Below are 22,224 nucleotides of genomic sequence, written 5' to 3'. Positions count from 1 at the left end.
CAAGGATAGAGGTGGAACCAGGCTTGTTCTAACTTTAACATTCGGGGTCACAAAAGACACGTTCTTAACCCTGAACATACCACAGATGCTCTGCTGTGTTCCTTGTGTGTGTGTGTGTGTGTGTGTGTGTGTGTGTGTGTGAGAGAGAGAGAGAGAGAGAGAGAGAGAGAGAGAGAGAGAGAGAGAGAATTATTGGTTGAGGCTTGAATGGTCTAACTCTGTGGTCGGCAAACTGCAGCTCTCGAGCCACATGCGGCTCTTTGGCCCCCTGAGTGTGGCTCTTCCACAAAATACCACGGCCTGGGCTATTTTGAAGAAGTGGCATTAGAAGAAGTTTAAGTTTAAAAAATTTCGCTCTCAAAATAAATTTCAATTGTTGTACTGTTGATATTTGGCTCTGTTGACTAATGAGTTTGCCGACCACTGGTCTAACTTATTCTAGTTATAACAATTAAGACTTGCCTTTTATTGAGCACATACTGCCTTCCAGACACCGTTTTAGACACTCCTCCCATATTAGCTCACTCAGTCCTTAAACCAACCCAATGAGACAGACGGAATCTTTTCCATCTTACAGATAATACAACAGGACCTCAGAGAGCTTAAGGAACTTAAGGTCAAAAGCCAGTAAGACACTGATCAGGGATTCAAACCCAAGTCAGTCTTATTGCAAAGCCGATGCTTGTGCCACTGCCCCTGATGGTCTGAAGCTGGGAAGATAGGCTGATTTTGAACCAGGTGGTCTGAACCTATGCTGCTGACCTAGGGCTGGGATAGGCCAGGGTGGCCTATGGGGTTTGGAATGTCTGGGGCCTTGCCTACCTTCTTCACCACGTTATTTTGTGTTTATCTTGTCCAATCCCCAAGGCTTTTAACCTTCAGCATTACCAGGTATAATGAGCTAGTAGAGATCATTGGCTTTTGAAAATCACTGCTTGAAGTTTATGAGGAGTTAATTTTTAACCACATTATCAGATGGCCTGGTCAGAGGGAAATGAAAGCAGCAACAGATGGCTCATTAGGCAATCTGAAGAGAGAACGACAGACTGCAGATTCTACAGCACGTTTATTCCAACTCACAGGAACCAGTCGACAGCGATGATCAGGGTGACATCCTCAGTGGGCAGGCCCACAGCACTCAGCACGATCACCATGGTCACCAGGCCAGCCTGGGGTACACCCGCAGCTCCGATGCTGGCAGCTGTGGCTGTGACACTGTAGCCAAAACACACCAGCACAAAAGGAGTTAGACACCCATTTCTTCCTTCAGGGCCCCTGGCCCGAAACAGTCCCAATGGCTGTTACTGCTGTGTCCCCAAATTGGCCAATCAGAATCTGTTATCTACTGAGCACCAGCTCTGCCTTATGAAAGGGCCGTGGGAGACCGAGGGGAGTATTATCTTCCAGGGGAAATAGGGCAACCCACTCTAATGCAAGGACTGCATGAGGCACACAACGTGCAAGAGAGATATTCAAGAGGAAGGCAAGTGTTTACCAACTGGGATGGATGACTATCTACCCATCCATCCTGAACAAATGACAAATGTCTCTCCACCTACTTTTTTCTGTCTACTCACCCATCAAGCATTTAATGAGAATCTAATATATGCCAGGTATTTATGTTGCCTTGAAGGGTAGTAGAGGGATAGTGGTATGGACAGATGGGCAAGGGCATTTTAGGTGAAGCTAAAACCTCAAGTGTTTAAGGAGGTTTTATTCACTTTCTCAACATCATAAGACTCTTGACATCTCTGGCAGATGCCCTTTAGGGCACTGACTTGAGAAATAGCTGACTCCTGTCCAAGGTGTAAGCATTCATTCCTGACGGCTCCTTTTTGCCAGTGGATGCACTTTGTACAAAAGGTCTCGAATTCAGGAGAGGCAGCCATGTGAACTTCGCTAAGCATTTAAAAAGATCCCTCTTGGGCAGATAAAATGTGGCACGGAGGATTTTTCCCTTTGGAATGTGCAGTTTTTCATCAACTTCCTTAAATCTGGTCACTTTGGAGGAAACAGGGGCTCTCCTCCGGTCCTGAAAAAGTCCCTTGATTTGAGTCAGCTTGAAGGGGACACCCACGACATTTTTCTCGAGACATGTCCTTACTCTGGGCCAAGGCCTGAACTGCCTCCAGGATGTCGCTGAGTTGAAAGGTGAAGATGCAGAAACTGCCGATTTAGACTAGAAGAAACCCCGATTCTAGCCACAAATCCATATTCTTGTGAGTTCATAAAGGCTGAGTTCTTTTTTTTTTAAATATAAATTCTTTATTGTTTAAAGTATTACATACGTTTCCTTTTCTCCCCATTGACTTTTCCCCGGCCTGTTTTGGTATTCTTTTTTTTAAATTACTTTATTGATTAAGGTATCACATATTTGTCATCAACCCCCCCCCCCATTCCCTTCCCAAACCCCCCCACACGCATGCCCCTCTCCCCCTGTTGTCCGTGATCACTGGTTAAAGCCTCAGAGTTCTTACAAAGCTGATCCCAGTGCCCATTCATCTGCCCAGTATGGGTCACAGGTAGTGTTTGAGGGTATGGTTAAACTCAGGCCAGAGTTCTTTGACAAGTAAGTTTTTTCTTAGTGGCTATGGCCACCCAATTTCTAGCAAGTTAGAGATTTCTGGTGCTGTCCCAATTACTCTCAAAGTTCCAGGCCTGCACAACCCTTTGGATCTGTTCTGACTTACGTATTCTTTGTTAAATCCACGTTTATTTCAATGCTGGTTGAAAAAATTTAAACTGACTGCAATGATGGGTTTTCTTTGTCAGAAGTAGTAGGTGCCCATGCCCACTGCTCCCTCTTGGAACCCCCAACACATCACTGTTAACCATGGGGTCACTATAGCCTGAGGCTGGGCTTGAGACTCAAAATCCATTTAGTCAAAACTCTGCTCTTTGACCTTGACCTTCCTTTACTGAACTTCAGCTATCTAACTGGCTTTCATCTGAAGTATAAATCTTCAGATAGGGAGAAAACTTTTACTAACAGCCTGTCCCTAGGCAAGTTACTTCTCTGAATCTGTTTGTCACCTGTAAGATGGAACTGATGTGTTTACTTTGTAGTGCTGCTGTGAAGATTCAATGAGGTAACACATTTAAGGCATCCAGCACAGCACCTGGATCTAGGAGACGCTTAAAAACTGATGCCACTTTGGCTACGTCAGCAGCTGCTGCTATTACTTCTACCACCCCTGCTGCTAGTATTATTACTACCACTACAAAAACTATTACCGCTGCTTTTTCCTCCAAGCTCTTTCTGGGCCCCAAATCCTGTAATTATCTTTCATGATAAGAAACTGTATCCTACTTTTAATCAGTTACAACCTTTGATAAATGAATGTTATGAGAAAACCACAACAGGGTGTGTTTTGGGTAGATGGTACCTACATTTTCTGATGTCCAGTCCAAAATGGCCAGAGAAAGAGATAAACTATAGGTCCCCAAATCTCTTTAACCATCAACCACAGGAGCCACAACTGTAACTTGTCCAGTTTAACGTTTATTATTTCATTCTCTCCCAGGTAATGCCAGAGAGGATTCTTTAAGTCAATGATTACCCTGGCCAGGCAGGGGTAATTGGCTTTGGGCCAGTATTAGCAGCCAAGTCTGATATAAGAATACCCCAGAGCAGGGAGAGAGATTTTTATGTGAATTGAGTATGTAGCCTCGAGGCCCAAAGTTTATTCCTTTTTTAAAGGTTACAAAGATCCAGGAAACCTATGACTGAGGCAGGGAGGGAAGTCATCACAAAGTGGCAAAGACACAAAAGAACTGGCATCTCATACAACCACTCCTTAGAAACCAGTTCAGTGCAGATGGGGTCCCACAGCCCAAGGTGAGGGAGGTGGGGAAAGGCACTGGGGAGTCTAAAAGTAACAACTGGAACCACCGTGGCTGTGGATCAAGATTTCAATTTTAACATACTTGTTGCTGTTCAAACTGCAGGACTTGATTCAAGCTCTTTCTGATTGAAAACGTTTAAACTGACTGCAATGATGGGTTTTCTTTGTTAGAAGTAGTAGGTGCCCATGCCCACTGCTCCCTCTTGGAACCCCCAACACATCACTGTTAACCACGCGGTCACTATAGCCTGAGGCTCTTTAGCCACTAACATGGGCTCCTTAGCCACTAACACTTGACAGACCATGCAGCGTTCATGCAGTTGCCCAGCTGATACGCCAAACAGTCCAGTTTGCACTTGTCTTCGGTTAATTTCAAGCAAACTGCAATAAGTACGTTATGACTTAGGGTTGGGGAAGATTTACAAATGTACTGTATTAGAACACTGTTAGAATTTATTGTTTGCCTGGAACTTAGGCCTATACCCAGTGCTAGGGAGGAAAGAAGGAATTAACTCTGAAATGTTCAGGTTCAGCCTCGCGTAGGCGCAAGAACTCAGCTTAGTCTCAAACTCCCACTCTAAAGTCTCCGACTAATCACAATCCACTCTTCAAAGCAGCGCTGACCAGTAGGGAGTTTCTACAACGACAGCACCTATTTCTACAATGATAGAACCTTCTGTGTCTGCTTCATCCAATTCATGTGAGTAGCTAATGGTACTATATTGAGAAGTGCTGTTCCAGAGAAACAGCTCTGGCAAAATTCACTAAGGACATTTTCACCACCTACTTGAGTAGACAATTTCAGTCTTCATTTGACTAGGATTCTCTGCAGTATTTGACTCCACGGGCCATTTAATCTTTGAAAATCTCTCTTCTCTGGGTGTCCATGATACCATGGTTTCAGGGTTCTCTTCCCATCTTTCCTTCCTTTTCACTCTTCCACTTGGGTTCTTCCCTCCTTGCCTCTAACATTAGGATTTTCTAGGGCTCAGTCCTTAGTCTTTTTCTCTTCCCTATGGACTCTCCCTATGCAATGCCATCCATTTCGAACATTTACTGAATGCTCACTACGTTGGCATCATTCTAAGCATTTTATATGCATCGTCTGACTTAATGATCACTATTTGCACAAAATGTAGATACTATTATTATCCTCATTTTATGGGTGAGAAACAGAAGCTTAGAGAATGCAATCAGCTTGGCCAAGGTTACAGCTAATCATGGTAAAGCTCAGATTCAAACTCAGATAATTAACTCCCTATCAAGCTGGGGACCCTGGCTTCTGTATCTACAGTGAAGACCTGGCTTCTATATCTACATTTCTCTCACTGCATACTTCTACCTGGGTGTCTTAAAGGCATTTCAAATTCACTATGTCTAAAAGTATAAACTCTATCTTCCTATCTAGGCTTGCTTCTCCTACACTAGTTCCTGTTCTGGTAAGCACCATCCACCAACCCAGAAATACCCACCAATCCTGGGCGTCATCCTATCTGTCCCCTGTCCCTCACTCCAAATCTAACTGATGCCTCTTTCACTAGCTGTTCTCCATCCCTCATGTCAGTGCCCTGATGTGGGCCTTTTCATACCGTACCTGGACTTCTGTGATAGTCTCCTAACTGGTCTTCCAGCTATGGTTCCTGCTCCCATCCAGTTGCCTTTTAAAATGAAAATCTGTCCATGGTATGAAAAACTGTCGAAGACCTTTCCATGAGCTCCCCATACAAAGCTTTCATGACATGATCCCTGACTCCTCATTTCTTTATGTTCTCCACATCGCACTCATACAAAATAATCTGTACTTGCTATTCCTTTTATCTAAAATGCTCTTAGTTTCCTTCTTTCCTATGAAATTCTTATTCCTTTTCTAAGACTTAGCTAAACTTTCTCCAGGAAGCCTTTCCTCACCTTCCCAGGTAGAGACAACCCTTCCTTTCTTGGTGTCTTCGATGCCTCCCATTCAAACCTCTACTATAGCCCTTATCACACCACTCAGCATTTATTTAGATATGTGTATCCCTTATCTACCTACTGGGAACCCCTTGAAAGCAGAGACTGGCCCTTGTTCAATCTTGAATCCTTGGTACCTACTCTGTGCCTAGGACCCAGTGAGGCACTGAACTGAGAGCAGAATGATGCTTTTGGCTTATCCAGACCTTGAAGCAGAAATCTTGTGCAGCACGATCCCACTGCTTGTAACAGAGTTGTGCTTAGTCTTGGGAACAGACTTTGTAGACCAAGAAAATCAACCCAACCCCTGGACCACTCTTGATCTCCCTTCACAGACGACTTTTACTAGAGGCAATTCCAGTAACGGAGATGAGAATGAAGGTGACACCATGCCCCCACCTGATAGTGATGATCTGCCCAATGCTCAACTCCATGTCATTCAACTGTGCAATGAACACAGCTGCTACTGCTTCGTAGAGTGCAGTCCCGTCCATGTTGATTGTAGCACCAACGGGTAACACAAATCTAGTGATCCTTTTGTCCACCTGGTTGTTTTCTTCAGCACAGCGGAAAGTGACAGGCAGGGTTGCTGAACTGTGTGATAAAAAGACAAAGGACTTACGGTTTAGAAATGCTGGTCCTCGGTCCCTGCCTGAAGAAGAGACACCCCCACTCCAAAAACTAACCAGGAGCCCAAAGCACGCTGGCACATTTGACAGGTTCAGGAATCAGAAGGTGCTATGGCTGCCACTGCTCCAAGTTACAACATAATCCCTTCCTGGGCTGCAGGCTGTGCCAAGAGGGCTGGAAATATCCCGCAGGGTGAAGAACTACATTCAAGGATGTGGGTAGAGACTATGGAGATAATTTCTTTCTTTCTTTATTTTTAAAATTGATCTCAGAGAGAGGGGGAGAGAAACCAATTGGTTGCTTCCTGCATGTGCTCCAACTGGTGATTGAACCCACCACCTAGTTATGTGCCCTGACTGGGAATCGAACTGCCACCATTTGATGAATGGACTCATACTCGAACCAACTGAGTCACACTGGCTAGGGCAATCATTTCTTGAATTACAGCAGCTACAAAAACTATAAGCTGCAGATACTACTTCATCAAGTGAGGCGAGGGTTGATAAAAGCTTGGTTCAGAGACTTCCTCTAGACACCCCTCTTCTATTTACCTGGAAGAGATCATGAGAGCTGTCAGGAGAGCCTGGGCCATCCCCATGGCAAACCGGAAAGGGTTCTTTCTTACCACAATGAAATATATCAGTGGGAGAATTACAATGGAGTGGATTGCAAGCCTGTAAATGAGAAAGGAACAGGTTCATGGATGATACCACCTCTTTATATTAATCCTTTTTTCAAACAGCTTTTTTATTCATAATGTCATTCAACTTGCATATTGACCTAATGAGAAAATGAGAAGTAGGGCAGGAATATGTCTCCAGTCCACATATGAGGATGAGGGGATTCATTCAGCAAATGAAGTATCTTATCAAAGTTACTGGCAAAGCCAGTAGCTGAATGCACATTCCAGGGCTCACAGAACAATTACATCATGCTTCCAAGCCCTGGTCGTGCTGTTCTGGCTAAATGTGCTAAAATGCTTTCACTTCCTTCTGCTGCTGAATTCTCGCTCCTCCTCTAAGACTCAGTAAGACTTCCCTCTCCTTCAGGAAGCCTTCCCTCAACTTCCCAACTCCTGCTGACCCTTCCCTCCTTGGTGACTCTGTGGCCCTTTCACAAACCTCTATTATAGCCCTTCACAGTCTCAGCCACTCTGCTCCCTGGGCCTCACCACTGTTTTGTTGGATGGTGCCCACTGTCTAAGAGGGAAGTGAGGATTGCGATGAGGAGGAGGAAGCCCTTGCTCTTCCATTTTCATACTTTGGACCGACTCTCTTTGTTATTCCTGTCTTCCAAAACTATTCCTTGTTCCACATGGAAATGTATGGGTTACACAAAACAGGGGGCTTCAGAAAGGAGACTGATTCAGCAGATGCCATATATGTGGCAGCTTAGAGTTTAAAGATATGTGAAGCTGAAATAGTAAGAAGTAGTCATTGAAAATGCAGCTTCCGGGGGTGGGGTGGGGGGTGGAAAGAGGGTCTCCTGGATAGAGAGCTTGTGGCTAAGAACTCTGAGGAACTGACTTCGTTTACTCTTAGGAACCTAGCTAGGATAAGAGAACAGAAACCAGCAGAACCCCGTTATGAAGTGGCTCAGCATAATAAGCCACAGCCCCATCACTGCCTAGACACGGCCTCTAGTAAGGTAGATGATCCCGTGTCCTTTTGCACCAGGCCCTGGGATTTGACTGACCCTCACACTGTAGGAATCCAAGCTGCGTCTCTATTAGCCATCAGGGCTATGCTCTTGGTAAACACAGATTGAGTACCACCAAATACTATGCAGTGGAAACTCCCCAATACAATCGAGTTCTAATAGGCAAGCTGATTGTTCAAGTGGGTATTTGGGGGCGTTGACCAGTGGGAGTCAAATTGATGATGTTTACTCATTCCTATGGTCCATATTTCAAGGCACATGTGATGTATCCCACCCCCAGCTAGATATCTGGGAGCACCATTTATCATCGATTCCCCTCAAGGAACCAATAACTGGACTGTAATAAGTATGCAAATGACCTGCCTCCTGCTGCCTTCCTGCTTTACACAATTCCTTCTAGCATGAAGATTTCCCCCGCACCCTGTCTGGCCCTGTGAGGATGCAGGGGGTGACAGTGGTCACCAGCCCCACCAACAGGGTCTGGAACCGACCAGCCATCCTGCTCCTACTTGCTCGAGTCTGATTCTATTTAGGCCTGCCTAATTTCTTTCAGGCCCAGGGTACATGGGGTTATTCTTACTTGCTTGGTTAGTTTATATCCTTGAGGAAGTGAAGGCCAGGAGACAGCCAAGATTGGCTACCAGTGGGTTTTAAAAAAATTATGTGAATACAACTAATAAAGGCAGTGTCAAAGCCTGGTCCAGGCTGTTCTGCCAAGATCTGGCACAGAGCACAGTGCGAACCACCTCCAGTAGAGCTGTTAAAGGGCAGTCCCCGCCCCCCCTCCACATCCGGCTCTCTTATCGCTGAACCCCATTTTCCCCTGCATGTGGGAGAGAAGCCAATGTTAACCCTCTGAAACCCAGACTCTCATGAGCTCAAGTGAGGTTTCTTCTCTTGGGTCTGACATACCCAGTCAGGACGGTGACCATGTAAAGGCCCAGCTTGCGGAATATGTCCCAGTCTTCAACTTCTATGATCTTTCCGGCAATCAGGAATAAAATACCGATCGGCATGTAACTAGGAAGTAAGCACAACAAAGTCAGCAGGTGTTTTCTCAGGGTGGGATTGTTGGGGAAGAAACAAGCCGTGGCCTGCACCTCGGCTTTGCACCCGCCCTCAGCTGGGAGGAGCACAGGGTGCACAATGAAGCGAAGGTCTCAGTTTCATCTCAGTCCCAGGCTCGGGGGGACCACACTGGCTCCAGGTTTCAACACCTGTGTGTACCTTAAATTCTACCCACCTAAGCTACCGTAATGGGACACACGTGGCAAGAAGCTATGGTTATTGTATACCTGAAACCTATATAATTTTATTAACCAATGCCACCCCAATACATTCAGTAAAATAAATACATAAAAGGTGTGACTAAACTACTGCACATCCCACTCCTTGTTCCCAGTACATATAGATTCTACCGATTGTTACCTCTAAGATCTCATTTTAGTTTGATCCTCCAAATATGGTCACTCGGCTCTTTCTAGCATGGTCACCTTGTTTCCCAGGTTGTAGTATCAGCAAAGAGCAATAGAGCTGGTAGTGGAAGTGGTCATAATAGCTGTTTGTGGAGCTCTCATTACAGGTCTTGTGTTGGCTTAAGTATTTTACATGCATCAATTCAATTAGTGTGCTTCTCCCAATCCTAGTGGGAGATTTTATTACCCTTTTTTTATAGATAATGAAGCTGAGGTGCAGTGGGATTAAGTGACTGAAATAACTGAACCCTTTACATCACTGTCAATGTCTATAATTTGGAGTCAATAATGTTAAACCAACTCAATATGAGATAAGTGGGACAGAGGTCTCTGAGGAAAGGTGGACTTTTCGGCATCTCCGAGACAGGGCAGGTACGCAGGCAGCTTTCGTTTGGGTGGGTTAGTGCTCGTGCTGTACCTGTTGTAAGTATCTGGAATATCACTTCTGCATGGGGCCTACTAAGGAAAGCACTTTGTGTTTTGATGTGCAGGGAAGCCCTTCAAATCATGCCTTTAGGAGCTACCTCTTACATGAATGCTAGTTGGGTACAAGATGATCAAGGGCTTTGGCAGTAAACACAATGGCTGATAGCTAGACTCTCGTTAGTGAACAAAAAAGTAACATGTGTCATGATTCAATACTCTTGTTAGTGTCTTGATATTCAGGGTTCCCCTTTCTAAGGTGAGTCAGTTGAGAAACATAAGACTCTTGTTTCTCAACTGACTCTAATTAGGTTAGATTCTAATTCTGAGGGGACAGTTCTAATTCAGGGGAACAAGATGGCATTAACGAGCATTTGCTCACCACATAATGATCTGAATGATTTTCATGGTTGCATCGGTCAGAGCATTGAAGAAATCCACCAGAATCTGTCCCTTTTCTCCCATTTTTCCAATGACAAGTCCAAAGACAAGGCAAAAGACAATCAAGCCGAGGACATTGATGCCATCTGAATACATGCCTACGACTTTGTATTCCTTTGTTTCATTCTGTGAATCGAAACCAAGAAAATATATTGATGCGTGATTATAATCTTGTTAGACTGCACAGGCATTGAAATAAGAAGATACAATAGCCAAACATAATAAACTAGTGATCTACCAGTGAGAGTCAACAATACTTTGGGAAATATAACTAAAAATACAAAAAACAAAACCCACCTATGCATGTATCACATTTTTATTGCCCCCACCTTTAGCCATTGAAGTTTAAAGTGTTTTTTCTCCTCTTTCTCTCAACAAATCCATATTTGAATATTTCTTTTGAAGATTTATTATTATGGGATGTTTTATATTTTTTTACGTTATTAAAAAATTTTTTTTATTGTTTAAAGTATTACATATGTATCTTCCCCCCCATTGTGTTTTACATTTTTAGTAAGAACTTCAGAATCAAGGCACTTTTCAGGGTTATTTTAATTACTCACTATATTTGGAGGCTATATAAAAATAATAGAAATTAGTAATGCAGGAAACAGAAAATATTGACCAGTGTAGACATTTTTAGGACATTTACTGGTTTATCCTGATAATGAAGCATGAGAACATTCTTGCCCATTAAGCATCAAAAGGTCACTGGTTCGATTCCTGCTCAGGGCACATGCCTGGGTAATGGGCTCGATCCCCAGTAGGGGCATGCAGGAGGCAGCCAATAGATATTTCTCTCACATACATGTTTTTCTCTCCCTCTCCCTTCCTCTCTAACATAAATAAAAACATATTTAAAAAAAGAACATTCTTTACTGCCTCTACTTTTGAATGACCAACAGGATTTTGGAAACATAAAAGTTTACCAGCCCGACCAGCATGGCTCAGTGATTGAGCATCGACCTATGAACCAGGTGGTCATGGTTCAATTCCCAGTCAGGGCACATGCCTGGGTTGTGGGCTCTATCTCTAGTGGGGGGTATATAGGAGGCAGCTGATCAATGATTCTCTCTCATTGATATTTCTCTCTCTCTCTCTCCTTCTCTTAAATCAATAAAAATATATATATATTTTAAAAAGTTAACCAGGTTCCTACTATTAGGAACCATTTGTTTGCTTTATCCTGTATAAAAACAGCATGAGATTTACTGAGAGATTTCATAAGGACATAACATAAATGGACAAGCCCCTGGGGCACCAGTTATTTCTTAATTATGATGTGATTTAATCAAACACATATTTACCAAGCAACTGGAATGTGCCAACTGCAGTGGCTACAGCATAAGGTCATCAGTAAAAGGGGAAAGATTTATTCGTTCTGAAGAGAAACACTAAAGCATAAGGTCTTAAAGTGCAGCTGGAAAGACAAAACTAACCATGAGAGACACGAGCCAATGGCAGTGAGATGGTGTGTAATTAACTCACAGCCAAGCTATGAGTTATAGGCATCCTATGGAACCTGGGGACATGGATGAGGGCTGTGAGGTTACCATTAAGAAATGATTTGGTAAGCAAAGGCAAAAGTCATCCTGCACCGGACCTCTGTATCCTGCTTGGAGAATTCCTACCCATGTTTTATGGCTCCCCAATGAATTTAAACCATCCTATTGGATGCCCCAGAGTACCCCGTTCTTCCCTATTGTAATATTCATCACTCTTCATATGAGGGCAGGTGCCACATCTGTCTTTTCACTATTGCAATTCAATGTTCAGCAGGGCCTGGCTCAGGGAGGGTGATCAGAAAATCCTTGTGGAACCATATCAAAGGCAGGAATAACGAGTAATGAAGGAGGCTGATTGGGATAGAACAGAGGGGGCCCCCTGGGAAGTGAGCCTGGAAACTAGGGAGGAGCCAGGGGTCCCGGACCTGTCAGAGGGGTAAACTAGAGAGTGAAGGCTTTCTATAGGTGGAAGCAGGGAGCCAATGGTGGCCTAGTTAATCTGAATTCTTAAGTCTACTGAACATTTATCTTTTCCTTAAATTTTTCCTTCCTGTGTAAAGACAAAGAACATTCAGGAAAAAATCTACTAGAGGACTAAAAAACGTATTACTTCAGGCCCATACATTCTAAGCCTTCAATAGGGAAATCCCCAAAGCTCTCAAAGCCCATCCGTTTTACCCATGAGTTTATGGCAAACTCTAGGTGGCAAAACCTAACCTAACCTGAAACGAGGCCACGTATGGTCTATTTCTTTTAACTTGGCAGAATATTCACAAATTTGGTGCAAGAATATTGATGTGCTTGATTCTAGAGTGTTGTTGCCAATCCCACTTCAGGGAAATGTTTAACGTGTACACTCACCACCTGGCCCATCTAACGTGGAAATCTATGGATCTGCATCACATCTGGGCAGAGAGTTTCAAATAAGAAATTGTGGGCCTGCAATCTGCGTTGACATAGTCGTGCAAACCTAAAGCAGTTCCCAGATACGTGCACCTCAACCCTAAGGAGTGGCAGAGAAACAGAGGCAACAGAGCTCTTTCTTCCCTCCGGGTGGTTCACTGGCTGCTCATTCTTCTTGGTAGTTAGGGTCTATGAAGTGGTCACCAATACTGAATTAGCGAATACTAATTCATTGTTTCTAGGGAAAATGTCTGAGTAAGTTCTTGGGAATCAATGTTCACAACATTTTCATCAAGTAATCCACACATGACCTACTTTATGCAAATTTCTGTTCAGAGACGACCTTATTTCATATATACTGTTGATTCATTAACATTGAATTCACAACCCACACACTAGAACTCATGCCTGAATGAAGTGTATCTAACCTACTGTATTCTCTGGAAGGCACGCTGCAGCCCTCTTGCATTTAGGAACCACAGACAGCACTTGAGCACTGTGGTTGGGGGATATTTTAAACAGTGAGATTACCATGAAAAGTACAAAACTGTGAAAATGTGGCATAGGCGCAGCACGGAAAGACAGGTGTTAATAGTATGAGAGCTGAAACAAGAAGGCAGAGCATAGCTGTGTTCAGCCTCAGCTGGGAACACATGTGCACTGGGCGACTTAAATTTTGTCACCGCTCCACGCACACCTGCGAATGACATGAAAACGCCTGAGGGTTGGTTTTGAGGTTGCAAATACATTTTAGCAAGTAGGTGAACTCACAAAGTGTGGAATGCACAATTAATGAGGATGGACTATACTTCCATCTCCTGCTCACTCACAACTGAGGCCCTGACTCCTGGGGAGGGGGTGTGGGCGACAAGGAAGGAAGCAGCCAGTACCTTGGCAACAGCAGTTGTCATGACGGCTGTGACAGATGCTCCCGTCATATTCATCCCTGGCTCACTGGGAGGACTCACTTCTTTCCGCGTGGTTTTATACTGCACGTTAGAAGAAGAAAACACAAGAAACCAATGAAGGAAGTTTTTAAGCGCCCGAGGCTAAATCACGGGAATACAGTTACTTTGGGCAAACCAGCACCACGGAAAGGTTCTACCTCCGACGCCTCTGCTGGCTCCAGGTGTTGACAGAACCTCCTCTGAGGCTTTGGAACCAAAAGTGGAGTTGAGAAATCCAAACCCCTGACGCCCCCAGCCACCATTCAATGATGTCAAAATGTTCTCTCACGTTCATAAGAAAGGACGAGTTAATGGAGCAACAACGTGAACGGAAGTATTGGTGTTATTTGTAGGTGCTTTAACAGACAGACTCTACAGGAATCCTGTGCATCATTTTTTAATTCTATTTATCATTTTTAACCTGGGAGAAAACTCACCATTTTGATAAATGTAGTCACTATGAATTTATTTTTTATATTTTTCCTGTCTTTATCTGCAACACAGGTTTTTTTTTTTAAATCTTTTTTTTAAAAATTTCTTTATTGATTAAGGTATCACATAATTGTCCTCATCCCCCCATTCCCATCCCAAACCCCTCCCCACGCATGCCCCCACCCCCCTGTTGTCCATGACCACTGGTTAGGCTCATATGCATGCACACAAGTCCTTTGGTTGATCTCTTCCCCCTTATCCCCACCCTCCCCTACCTTCCAGTCACTATGACTTTAATAAACATCAACAACTACATGGTTGTTCCAAAATCAACAGTCTTTTTAGGGCTACTCCATGAGATTTCTGTTGACTCCCCCTCCTTCAGCCCCATCGGGTTGTGTGGGGCTTCAGCAGAGAGGTTGAAGAAAGAGCTAGTATACCCTCACACCAGGCATAAAAGTCACGCCTACAGGCTCTGCCAACACCGAGAACCTCACAAATGACCACTGTGGCTGAAGCGCAAAGGCACCCCTGAAATAGAGGTGGTTCTGTGCTGCTCGGAGATCGGCAGCGGGCAGTTTAATTGCGGTGCCTGTTGGTATACACAGGGGTCTCTGTTCATATAATTTATGTAAATCAATTCAGCAGTTTGCGATAGACTCAGCTGTCTAAGTGCATAGACAAACAAGAGAAAAAGATGTGAGGAAAATGGAGTAGAGAGATTTTTAAACTTTCCTAGAGAAAAAAAAAAATCATGGTGTTGTTATATTGCTCCTTAGAGTGTCAGCAATGGGGACAGAATGATTAAGGAAAAGACCAAATACCAGGAACGCCAGCCACCTTGTGGGTCCGATACTGATCTGCCCACAGAGTGAAAGAGGAGATGAAGGCTACTTTTCCCACTGCGTGGCATCTCCTGACAGTCTAAGTCTATTCACAAATATAGTACAATGTGGCTCTACAAAAATAGGTATGAGAAGCCATGTTCTAAAACATTCATTGGCAGGGTAGAGGGGGTCAATGGCGGAAAAAGGGGATATCTGTAATACTTTCAACAATAAAGAGAAATTAAAAAAAGAAAATATTCATTGCTTGACATTTTTTCTGACTTGCTCCATTTGAGCCCCCTTTTTTTTTGGGGGGGGGGGAGGGAGGAATGGGACATAAAGGAAAAGGGAGCAGAATAAGCTACAACAGGCACTTACTTCACTGTGACCGAAAGACCAGGGACACAGTACAGAGGAGGCACCTGAAATTCCTCCATTCCCAGGTACATCTCCTGCCATTTTTGATGGGCTAATTCCATTTGTTGGGTTATGGCAGGAAAAAAAAATGTAATTGATAGTGGGAAGAGGGGAGCGATGTGGGCAAAAGTCAGTATTACCTGCTGAAAACAGGCTTGGACAAGGTTCTCAGGGAACATATTCCTGTTGGAGACATGAAAAGCAGTATTATGTTAAGGCAACCGTGTTTTGTTTTGTTTGTCATACCCAGTACATGGACGGAAATGAGTGTAACATAGAATCAATCAGTCCTCTGGTTTCTCTTCTGGCTTCTCTGCATAATACTTCCTTGTAGTAAGATTTATTCTTCCCTGCTAAGCTTCAACCAAGACTAGAAAGCTCTCCTAACCAACTGTTCCTTAACTGACTCACTGAGGAGCCGGTACACATGCTGTCCTGGGGGAAACACCACACTGGCAGGTGGACACTCGCAGTTAAGAGACGACTTTAATATTCTGCACATTTCTGTTTTCATCCATAAGAATGTGTGCTTACCAAGAGTCCACTGCATTTCTTCCCAAATTCTTGATGCCAACTGCAAATATCATTGTCGTTACTGAATTAAAATTATGTAAATCAAGGAAATACGAGTGTGAGAAGGAAGGTATGATTTCTATAAAAACTAAGCCGAGTGCCTGGAAATTCAATCAAGCCAAGTGACTAAAACTTCTGCGGTTAAATTAGGTGTGGGAAGGCAACTAGAATAAAAAGGAAAACTGGAAGGATTCGGCACTTCGCTTTCTTTGCAAGTCTAAGGGTTTTTGTTGCTCCGCTTCACAGAAACTGAATCTGGAAATTCTAGACGACGCATTTCTGTGACATCCTGCAGCATATGCAACAGAAATGGTAGGAAATTACAATCAACTGACACACTCGAAGAAAAGACCTGGATCCTTCATTAAAAAATTGGCAAATAAATGCGTTTAAGTTTTAACTGCAAACAAAATATGTAATGCATATCTATCGTTTTTTATGATTCTCTTCCTTAATTGCTATTTATTAACTAACCAATTTCCAGCCCTGAACTGCTTCAAATTAAGAGTTTTTTTTCCTGTACAATTAAAAAAATGTATTTCTTCAAATGTGCTTCAGAACTGACTACCCAGCATCGTTATGCCACAAGCATATTTTCTGCATCTCTGTCCATGCTAAGTCCTGACGGAGGAGCTCATTCCTTCCATGCCCTTTTGGAGCCATGACCCAGCAAGCAGCACTGGCTATGTAATTTGCAGGGTCCAGGGCAAAATGAAAATGCACAATCATTTAAAAATTATTAAAAATTTCAAGATGGCAATAGCAGATCATTAAAGTAAGCATGGGCCCTGTGTGACCACACAGGTTGAACGCCAATGAAGCCACCCTGCTGGCAAGACACTCACCTGATCAAGTCTAACATGGCATCCACCGTACTGACTTCAGGGCTGCTGCCTTGCCGGTCAATTTCACCCACTTTCTGGCTGACACCAGGCTTGATGGTCACCACCAGCACGATACCTGTGGCCAAGGAGAGCATCCACAGAGCATTGAGACCCTTCCAGGGCACCCAGCACCCCCAGTGCATCCTTCTTTGACCCACTGGACATGGTGGGGCCCCGAGGTCCAGCCAAAATGCTGACTCTCAGCTGCGACTTCAGCAGCAGCCTTAATTACTTTTCCATTTAAATGAAGCAGAAGGAACTCTTCCCATGTCTTTTTTTAAAATGAAAGGGCTACCCCTTCTCTCTGTCCATCCCCCCTCTCTCTTTCTCTAAAAAAAAAAAAAATTCAATGGAAAAAATACCCTTGGGTGAGGATTAAAAAAAAAAAGAATAAAAATTAAGGGGCTATATTCCACAATTGCTTCTGGAAACTCCTGCTGACAAGAATGTTCTTTTTCTTTATTTTCTTCATTTTAGCTTATAAGGTCAACCTAGGCATGGCATCCTTAAAATATCAAGCCAAGTCACAATGGATGGACCATATTTTCTTCACAAAAGAATGCCAAAGGTACAAGAGCAGCTCTGTTCCCTTAGATCTTTCTCCTTCTTTCAAGTGGAATTTATACTTAGCAAGACTCAGCCATTAGCTCTCAGTACTATGTGAAGTTTGAAATGCACTCAAATGCTATCTTTCCAGAAATCTTTTATAATTATACTCAACTCCACTACTATAGACTCATTGCTCTAAAGATTGTATAAGCTCTGGGCTACACTTCCTTCTACCCAATGATCTTGGAGACATATAGAGCTGTCACCCTCTTTCTATTCTTATTAGAGACTTTAATAAAGAATGCCATAGCTGAAATTCAGTCAGTATTACATTTTCTTCATATAAAAGGTGCATGTAGACTTCAAGCCAAAAAGCTGCATGGTAGTGTAACAATACTGCTTCCTAGTTTTATAAAAAATGCACATTATAAAAAGCCCAACCACGTTTAAGTGAAAAGTCACAATTATATAGAGGAATAAGAATTCAGCAATAAATTTTACCTAGAATGACAGCAATGAGAGTGGTGCAGAAATAATATGCAACAGCACGCAGCCCAATTTTCCCAGATACGTTGGAATCCAATGCAGCGACACCTGAAAGGGGGGAGAAGTCACATCACTTTTAGAAAGACTGATTTACAGGACTAGTGGTGATTCAATCCTTAAGGTGTGAAATAAAGAGCTGAGAGCTGTCGCTGGATCTTTTGAGCATATTGCACACGTTTGGACAAGATGTGAAGGGTGAATAAGCAAAATTCCAAACACAGAATTAAGAGATGGAAGCCTAGTGCGAGCTAAGTTCCCCTTCTCGGCAAGCCCTCACTGCCGCTGCCCATAGTGAGAGTCCTGTCTTGGGCTCCTCTTGGGGGGTGGTCATGAGACACAGTCAGAAGGAGTCCTCCTTCTGCATTTGCTTGCCGTGTGGGGTGGGGGAAAGGTGGGAGAGGGCATAAAGGGGATACATGATGATGGAAAAAATAAAATAAAAAATTTAAATATATGAAAAAGGAGAACGTTATCAAGATTTGTATACTATGTCACTCAACATCCTTTTGGAATTCAATATCAAGGAAGAGTTTATTTTAAAGAACTGAGATAATTCTTTCCTCACGTAATGAAAATCAAATAACCCCTTCTGCCTTTTGTTAGGAAGCTCAGAGTCAACTAAAAAGATAACTTTTACATATGTGTTCATGATGTTGAAATTATCTGATTAAAAAGAGAAAAATATAAAGAAAACAAAAATAACTTCAGCTCATCAGCCATAGTCAATATTCTGGTGAATTATCTTCCAATATGTTTTCTTCAATTCTTTGTAAACATAGCTGAGATAATTTTATAGTTTTTAATCCCCTCTCTTCTTAATACTGTATTATAAACATTTTCCTTATTGTTATAAATTCACCCCAAGGAAGGCTACATAATTTGTCATGGGGCTGTACCATAATGCATTTAATCATCTACTCACTGCTAGATCTTTAGGTAGTCTCAGGGCCAAAGTCAGTAATAAATCACAGTAATTTCACTAACCATCCTGGCTAGCATATTTTCTTCTTCTTTTATTGATTTTCATATTGCTTCTATGTTAATTTTATTGTGTGTGGCTTTGATTGTGACACACCTAAAAATTCCCATTTTATTTTATTGTTAAAATGTTTTTATTGATTTTCAGAGAGAGATGAAGAGAGAGGGAGAGAGAGAAACATCGATGAGAGAAGGAAACATGGATGGGCTGCCTCTCGCATACCCACTATTGGGGATTGAGCCCACAACCTGGGCATGTGCCCTGACCAGGAATCAAATTGGTGACCTCTCTCTGCAGGGGACAATGTTCAACCAACTGAACCACACCTGCCAGGGCTAACAAAGATTCCATTTTACAGAGGCAGAATATAAATAAAAATTTCTGAAAGCATAGGTGTTTTAAGAGATATATGGCCACGTTGTTTGATGCGGTTTCAAATGAACTTTGACTGCCAATAAAAATATTGAATGTTGCCTGGACTTGCAAGGGTTGTCTAGAATGCCAAGGATGGCTGCAGAGGTGGGAGGCATACACCTCTCCTCGCTAGAAGGCCTTGCCATCCATCAAGGATGCTCATATAAATGGAGTCAATGATGCAGCTAACTAGATCTCTCCTATGTGGGACACATGAGAAACAACCAAACCATCTTTCAGCAAGCTGTCACTTGGAGGTTTCAGACTACCCCGCCTGATTTCCAAAAAGAGAATCACATTTTGTTCACTAAAGAAAATGATTTCTTGAGCTTGCAACATGCATGAGTTGTGTCATACTGTTTGCAAAACCTGAAGTACAGGGCAGCAGGAAAATGAAGAGATTGTCATGAAGCAACCCCAGAGAAAAGGTAGTAAATCTGTAGGCTATCAGTACGCACAGGTAGCTTTTATATTCACTCCTCACACTATAAAAGGCTGTCTATTTTTTTAAGTGACTGGAGGATTATGCTCCTCACATACAATTGAACAAATTTGATACAGGAAAAATCTATAAGGAAGCTATCACCTCTCACTCTAAACACATCATTCCTCTGACTGTTGATTGCTTCTTTGGAAGTTAACATTTTGAGGGAAGGGGCTCTGGTTTCTTTAACAGCCACCCCAGAATGTTGTTAAGGGCCCATTCTCCAACATCTGGCCACTCAGTGTGTGTGTGTGTGTGTGTGTGTGTGTGTGTGTGTGTGTGTGTGTGTGTGTGTGTATTAGAGGCCTGGTGCATGAATTTGTGCATGGGTGGGGTCCGGCCAGCCTGGCCAGGCGGAGGGGACATGGGAGTTCGAACTCCTGGTTGAGGGGACAATTTGCATATTAGCCTTTTATTATATAGGATATACACTGAGTGGTCAGATTATTATGCGTTCAGAGATCATAATAATCTGGCCACTCAGTGTATATACATATGGTGGGCACACTGCAACAGTCACATCCTAGAACAACTGCGATCATCTTTTTCTCTTTCTTTGGGAAAAATGCAGTTTGGTGTACTCAGAAGACTTTCTTTTCCTAAAGGCAAGATAATGAAAAAATAACAATTCTGCAAGAAACAACAACAACAAAATTAAGAGACTTAAGGCCACAATTCTTAAAAAGAGAGCAAACAATCATGCAAACATATAAGTTTGTTAAGTATATTATATAACTACAAAATGTGCCTATTCCATTTTAGAGCTCTGCATATTATTCTGATAATTATGTATAACAATAAGCTAGGTTAAAAAGACAAACAAGAAAACCATCAAATTAACAGAACTGAGTCACCTGTATAAGCACCTATATCCCTGACCTAAGTGAAGATGTATTTTCAGATATATTGGCCCTTGGTAGATGTCCAATTTAAGCAGCTCACAGCCCCCAAGGTGCTGATAAGTGATAGGCTCACAGGGTGGTTGCAGAACTGTTCTTGGGTATGTGTTTCATGTCTTCTCAGGATTTTCTTCCAGCAGTGAAACAAATTAAATCTATGTGGATAACTGTTTCCAGCATATGTTAATATGTCTTCGTTTGTCTTAATGATGTGGCTGAGGGCTCGTGCCTCTGCTTCAATTCCAGGACCCAGCTGCCAATAAAAGGCTTTGTACTAATGAGATTCTCAGTAGAAATATCTTAAACAAATGCATGCCCAAAACAGGCAGCCAGCTTCTTCCTGTTGGAGTACAGCAACTATCTTGTAGTTATTTGCAGGAAGAGCTTTGTTTTCCATTCCTCAATTTACCTTAGTCCTACAATTCTCCTGGACATATCAGAAATGTATTCAAATCAACAACTGTACTTCTCTGCCTCTCTCTGGAGTTACCCTCTACCTCCCAATCATCACTGACTGAGGGCAGAGCTGCCCCCAAATCCAGGCTTTTGGACAATTTGTAATGTGATGTTGAGAATAGGGGCAGTGACCACTGGAGAGGGAAGGAACATAGGCAAGGAAACAGCCTAATCTTTGAAAACCTCTATAATAGGAACATTACTGAAGTTAACCTGAATATAAAATGCCTGTCTGCATGGTCTAAACACCCCACCTGCCCAAAACAATGATAATTATACACAATGATGACGATAAGGATAACAACAGACACTGTACTGAGCAATGACTTAATGTTGAGTGCATCATCTTTAATTCTCACTATAACTCTATGAGATTAGGCATTATTCCCCCCATTTTATAGAGGAGAAAGCTGTGGCTCAGAAAGGCTAAGTAACATGCCATGGTCCTAGAGCTGGTGAATGATGAAGCCAGGAGCCTGAACCCAAGTTTGACCACAAAGGCCATATTCTTAACCACTATGTCATACTGGCTCTACCAACATGCTACAAAGTTCTACTAGGGGTACCGGTTAATAATATCGGATTTTGTAATCAAAGAAAACATGATAATTTCAAGAGAAACATCAAAAGTGCTTTATTCAAAATAATGTCCATCGCTAGCTACACATTTCCCCATCTTTCAGGTAATTTGTGGATGCCGTCCCAATAGAACTTTTCTTGTTTTGAGGCAAACCATTCAGAGACCCAGTTTTCCACTTCTTCGTGTGTTTTGAAGTGCTGCTCAGAAAGTGCGTGTGTCATCCATCGGAACAAGTGGTAATCTGAAGGAGCAAGGTCTGGTGAATACAGCGGCTGGGTTAATACTTCCCAGGCAAGATCTTTTAATGTGTCTTTAACTGGTTTTGAAGTGTGTGATGGTGCATCACCATGGAGCAAAATTACTTTGCCATGTCTTCTGGAACATTCTGGTCATTTCACGATCAAAG

At 42.7% G+C, this 22,224-nt stretch overlaps 1 protein-coding gene across 1 annotated transcript in view; it reads right to left on the bottom strand.

Moving 5' to 3' along the window:
- The window catches only part of SLC1A1 (solute carrier family 1 member 1), a 63,904-nt gene that overhangs the window by 2,992 nt on the left and 38,688 nt on the right, over nucleotides 1-22,224 (bottom strand). Inside the window, exons 3-11 of the mRNA XM_079791148.1 lie at nucleotides 17,962-18,054; nucleotides 16,873-16,987; nucleotides 15,595-15,637; nucleotides 13,722-13,820; nucleotides 10,365-10,549; nucleotides 8,997-9,104; nucleotides 6,977-7,099; nucleotides 6,195-6,389; nucleotides 1,081-1,215 (exon numbers count right to left, since the gene is read on the bottom strand). Of these exons, the coding sequence (XP_079647274.1) occupies nucleotides 1,081-1,215; nucleotides 6,195-6,389; nucleotides 6,977-7,099; nucleotides 8,997-9,104; nucleotides 10,365-10,549; nucleotides 13,722-13,820; nucleotides 15,595-15,637; nucleotides 16,873-16,987; nucleotides 17,962-18,054 (1,096 nt within the window). The remainder of the gene's footprint in view (nucleotides 1-1,080; nucleotides 1,216-6,194; nucleotides 6,390-6,976; nucleotides 7,100-8,996; nucleotides 9,105-10,364; nucleotides 10,550-13,721; nucleotides 13,821-15,594; nucleotides 15,638-16,872; nucleotides 16,988-17,961; nucleotides 18,055-22,224) is intronic.

Source organism: Cnephaeus nilssonii (assembly GCF_951640355.1).
Source record: "Cnephaeus nilssonii genome assembly, chromosome: 14".
Classification (NCBI taxonomy): Eukaryota; Metazoa; Chordata; class Mammalia; order Chiroptera; family Vespertilionidae; genus Cnephaeus; species Cnephaeus nilssonii.
The sequence above is the reverse complement of the archived record's forward strand: the minus strand, read 5'-3'. Positions and strand labels throughout refer to the sequence as shown.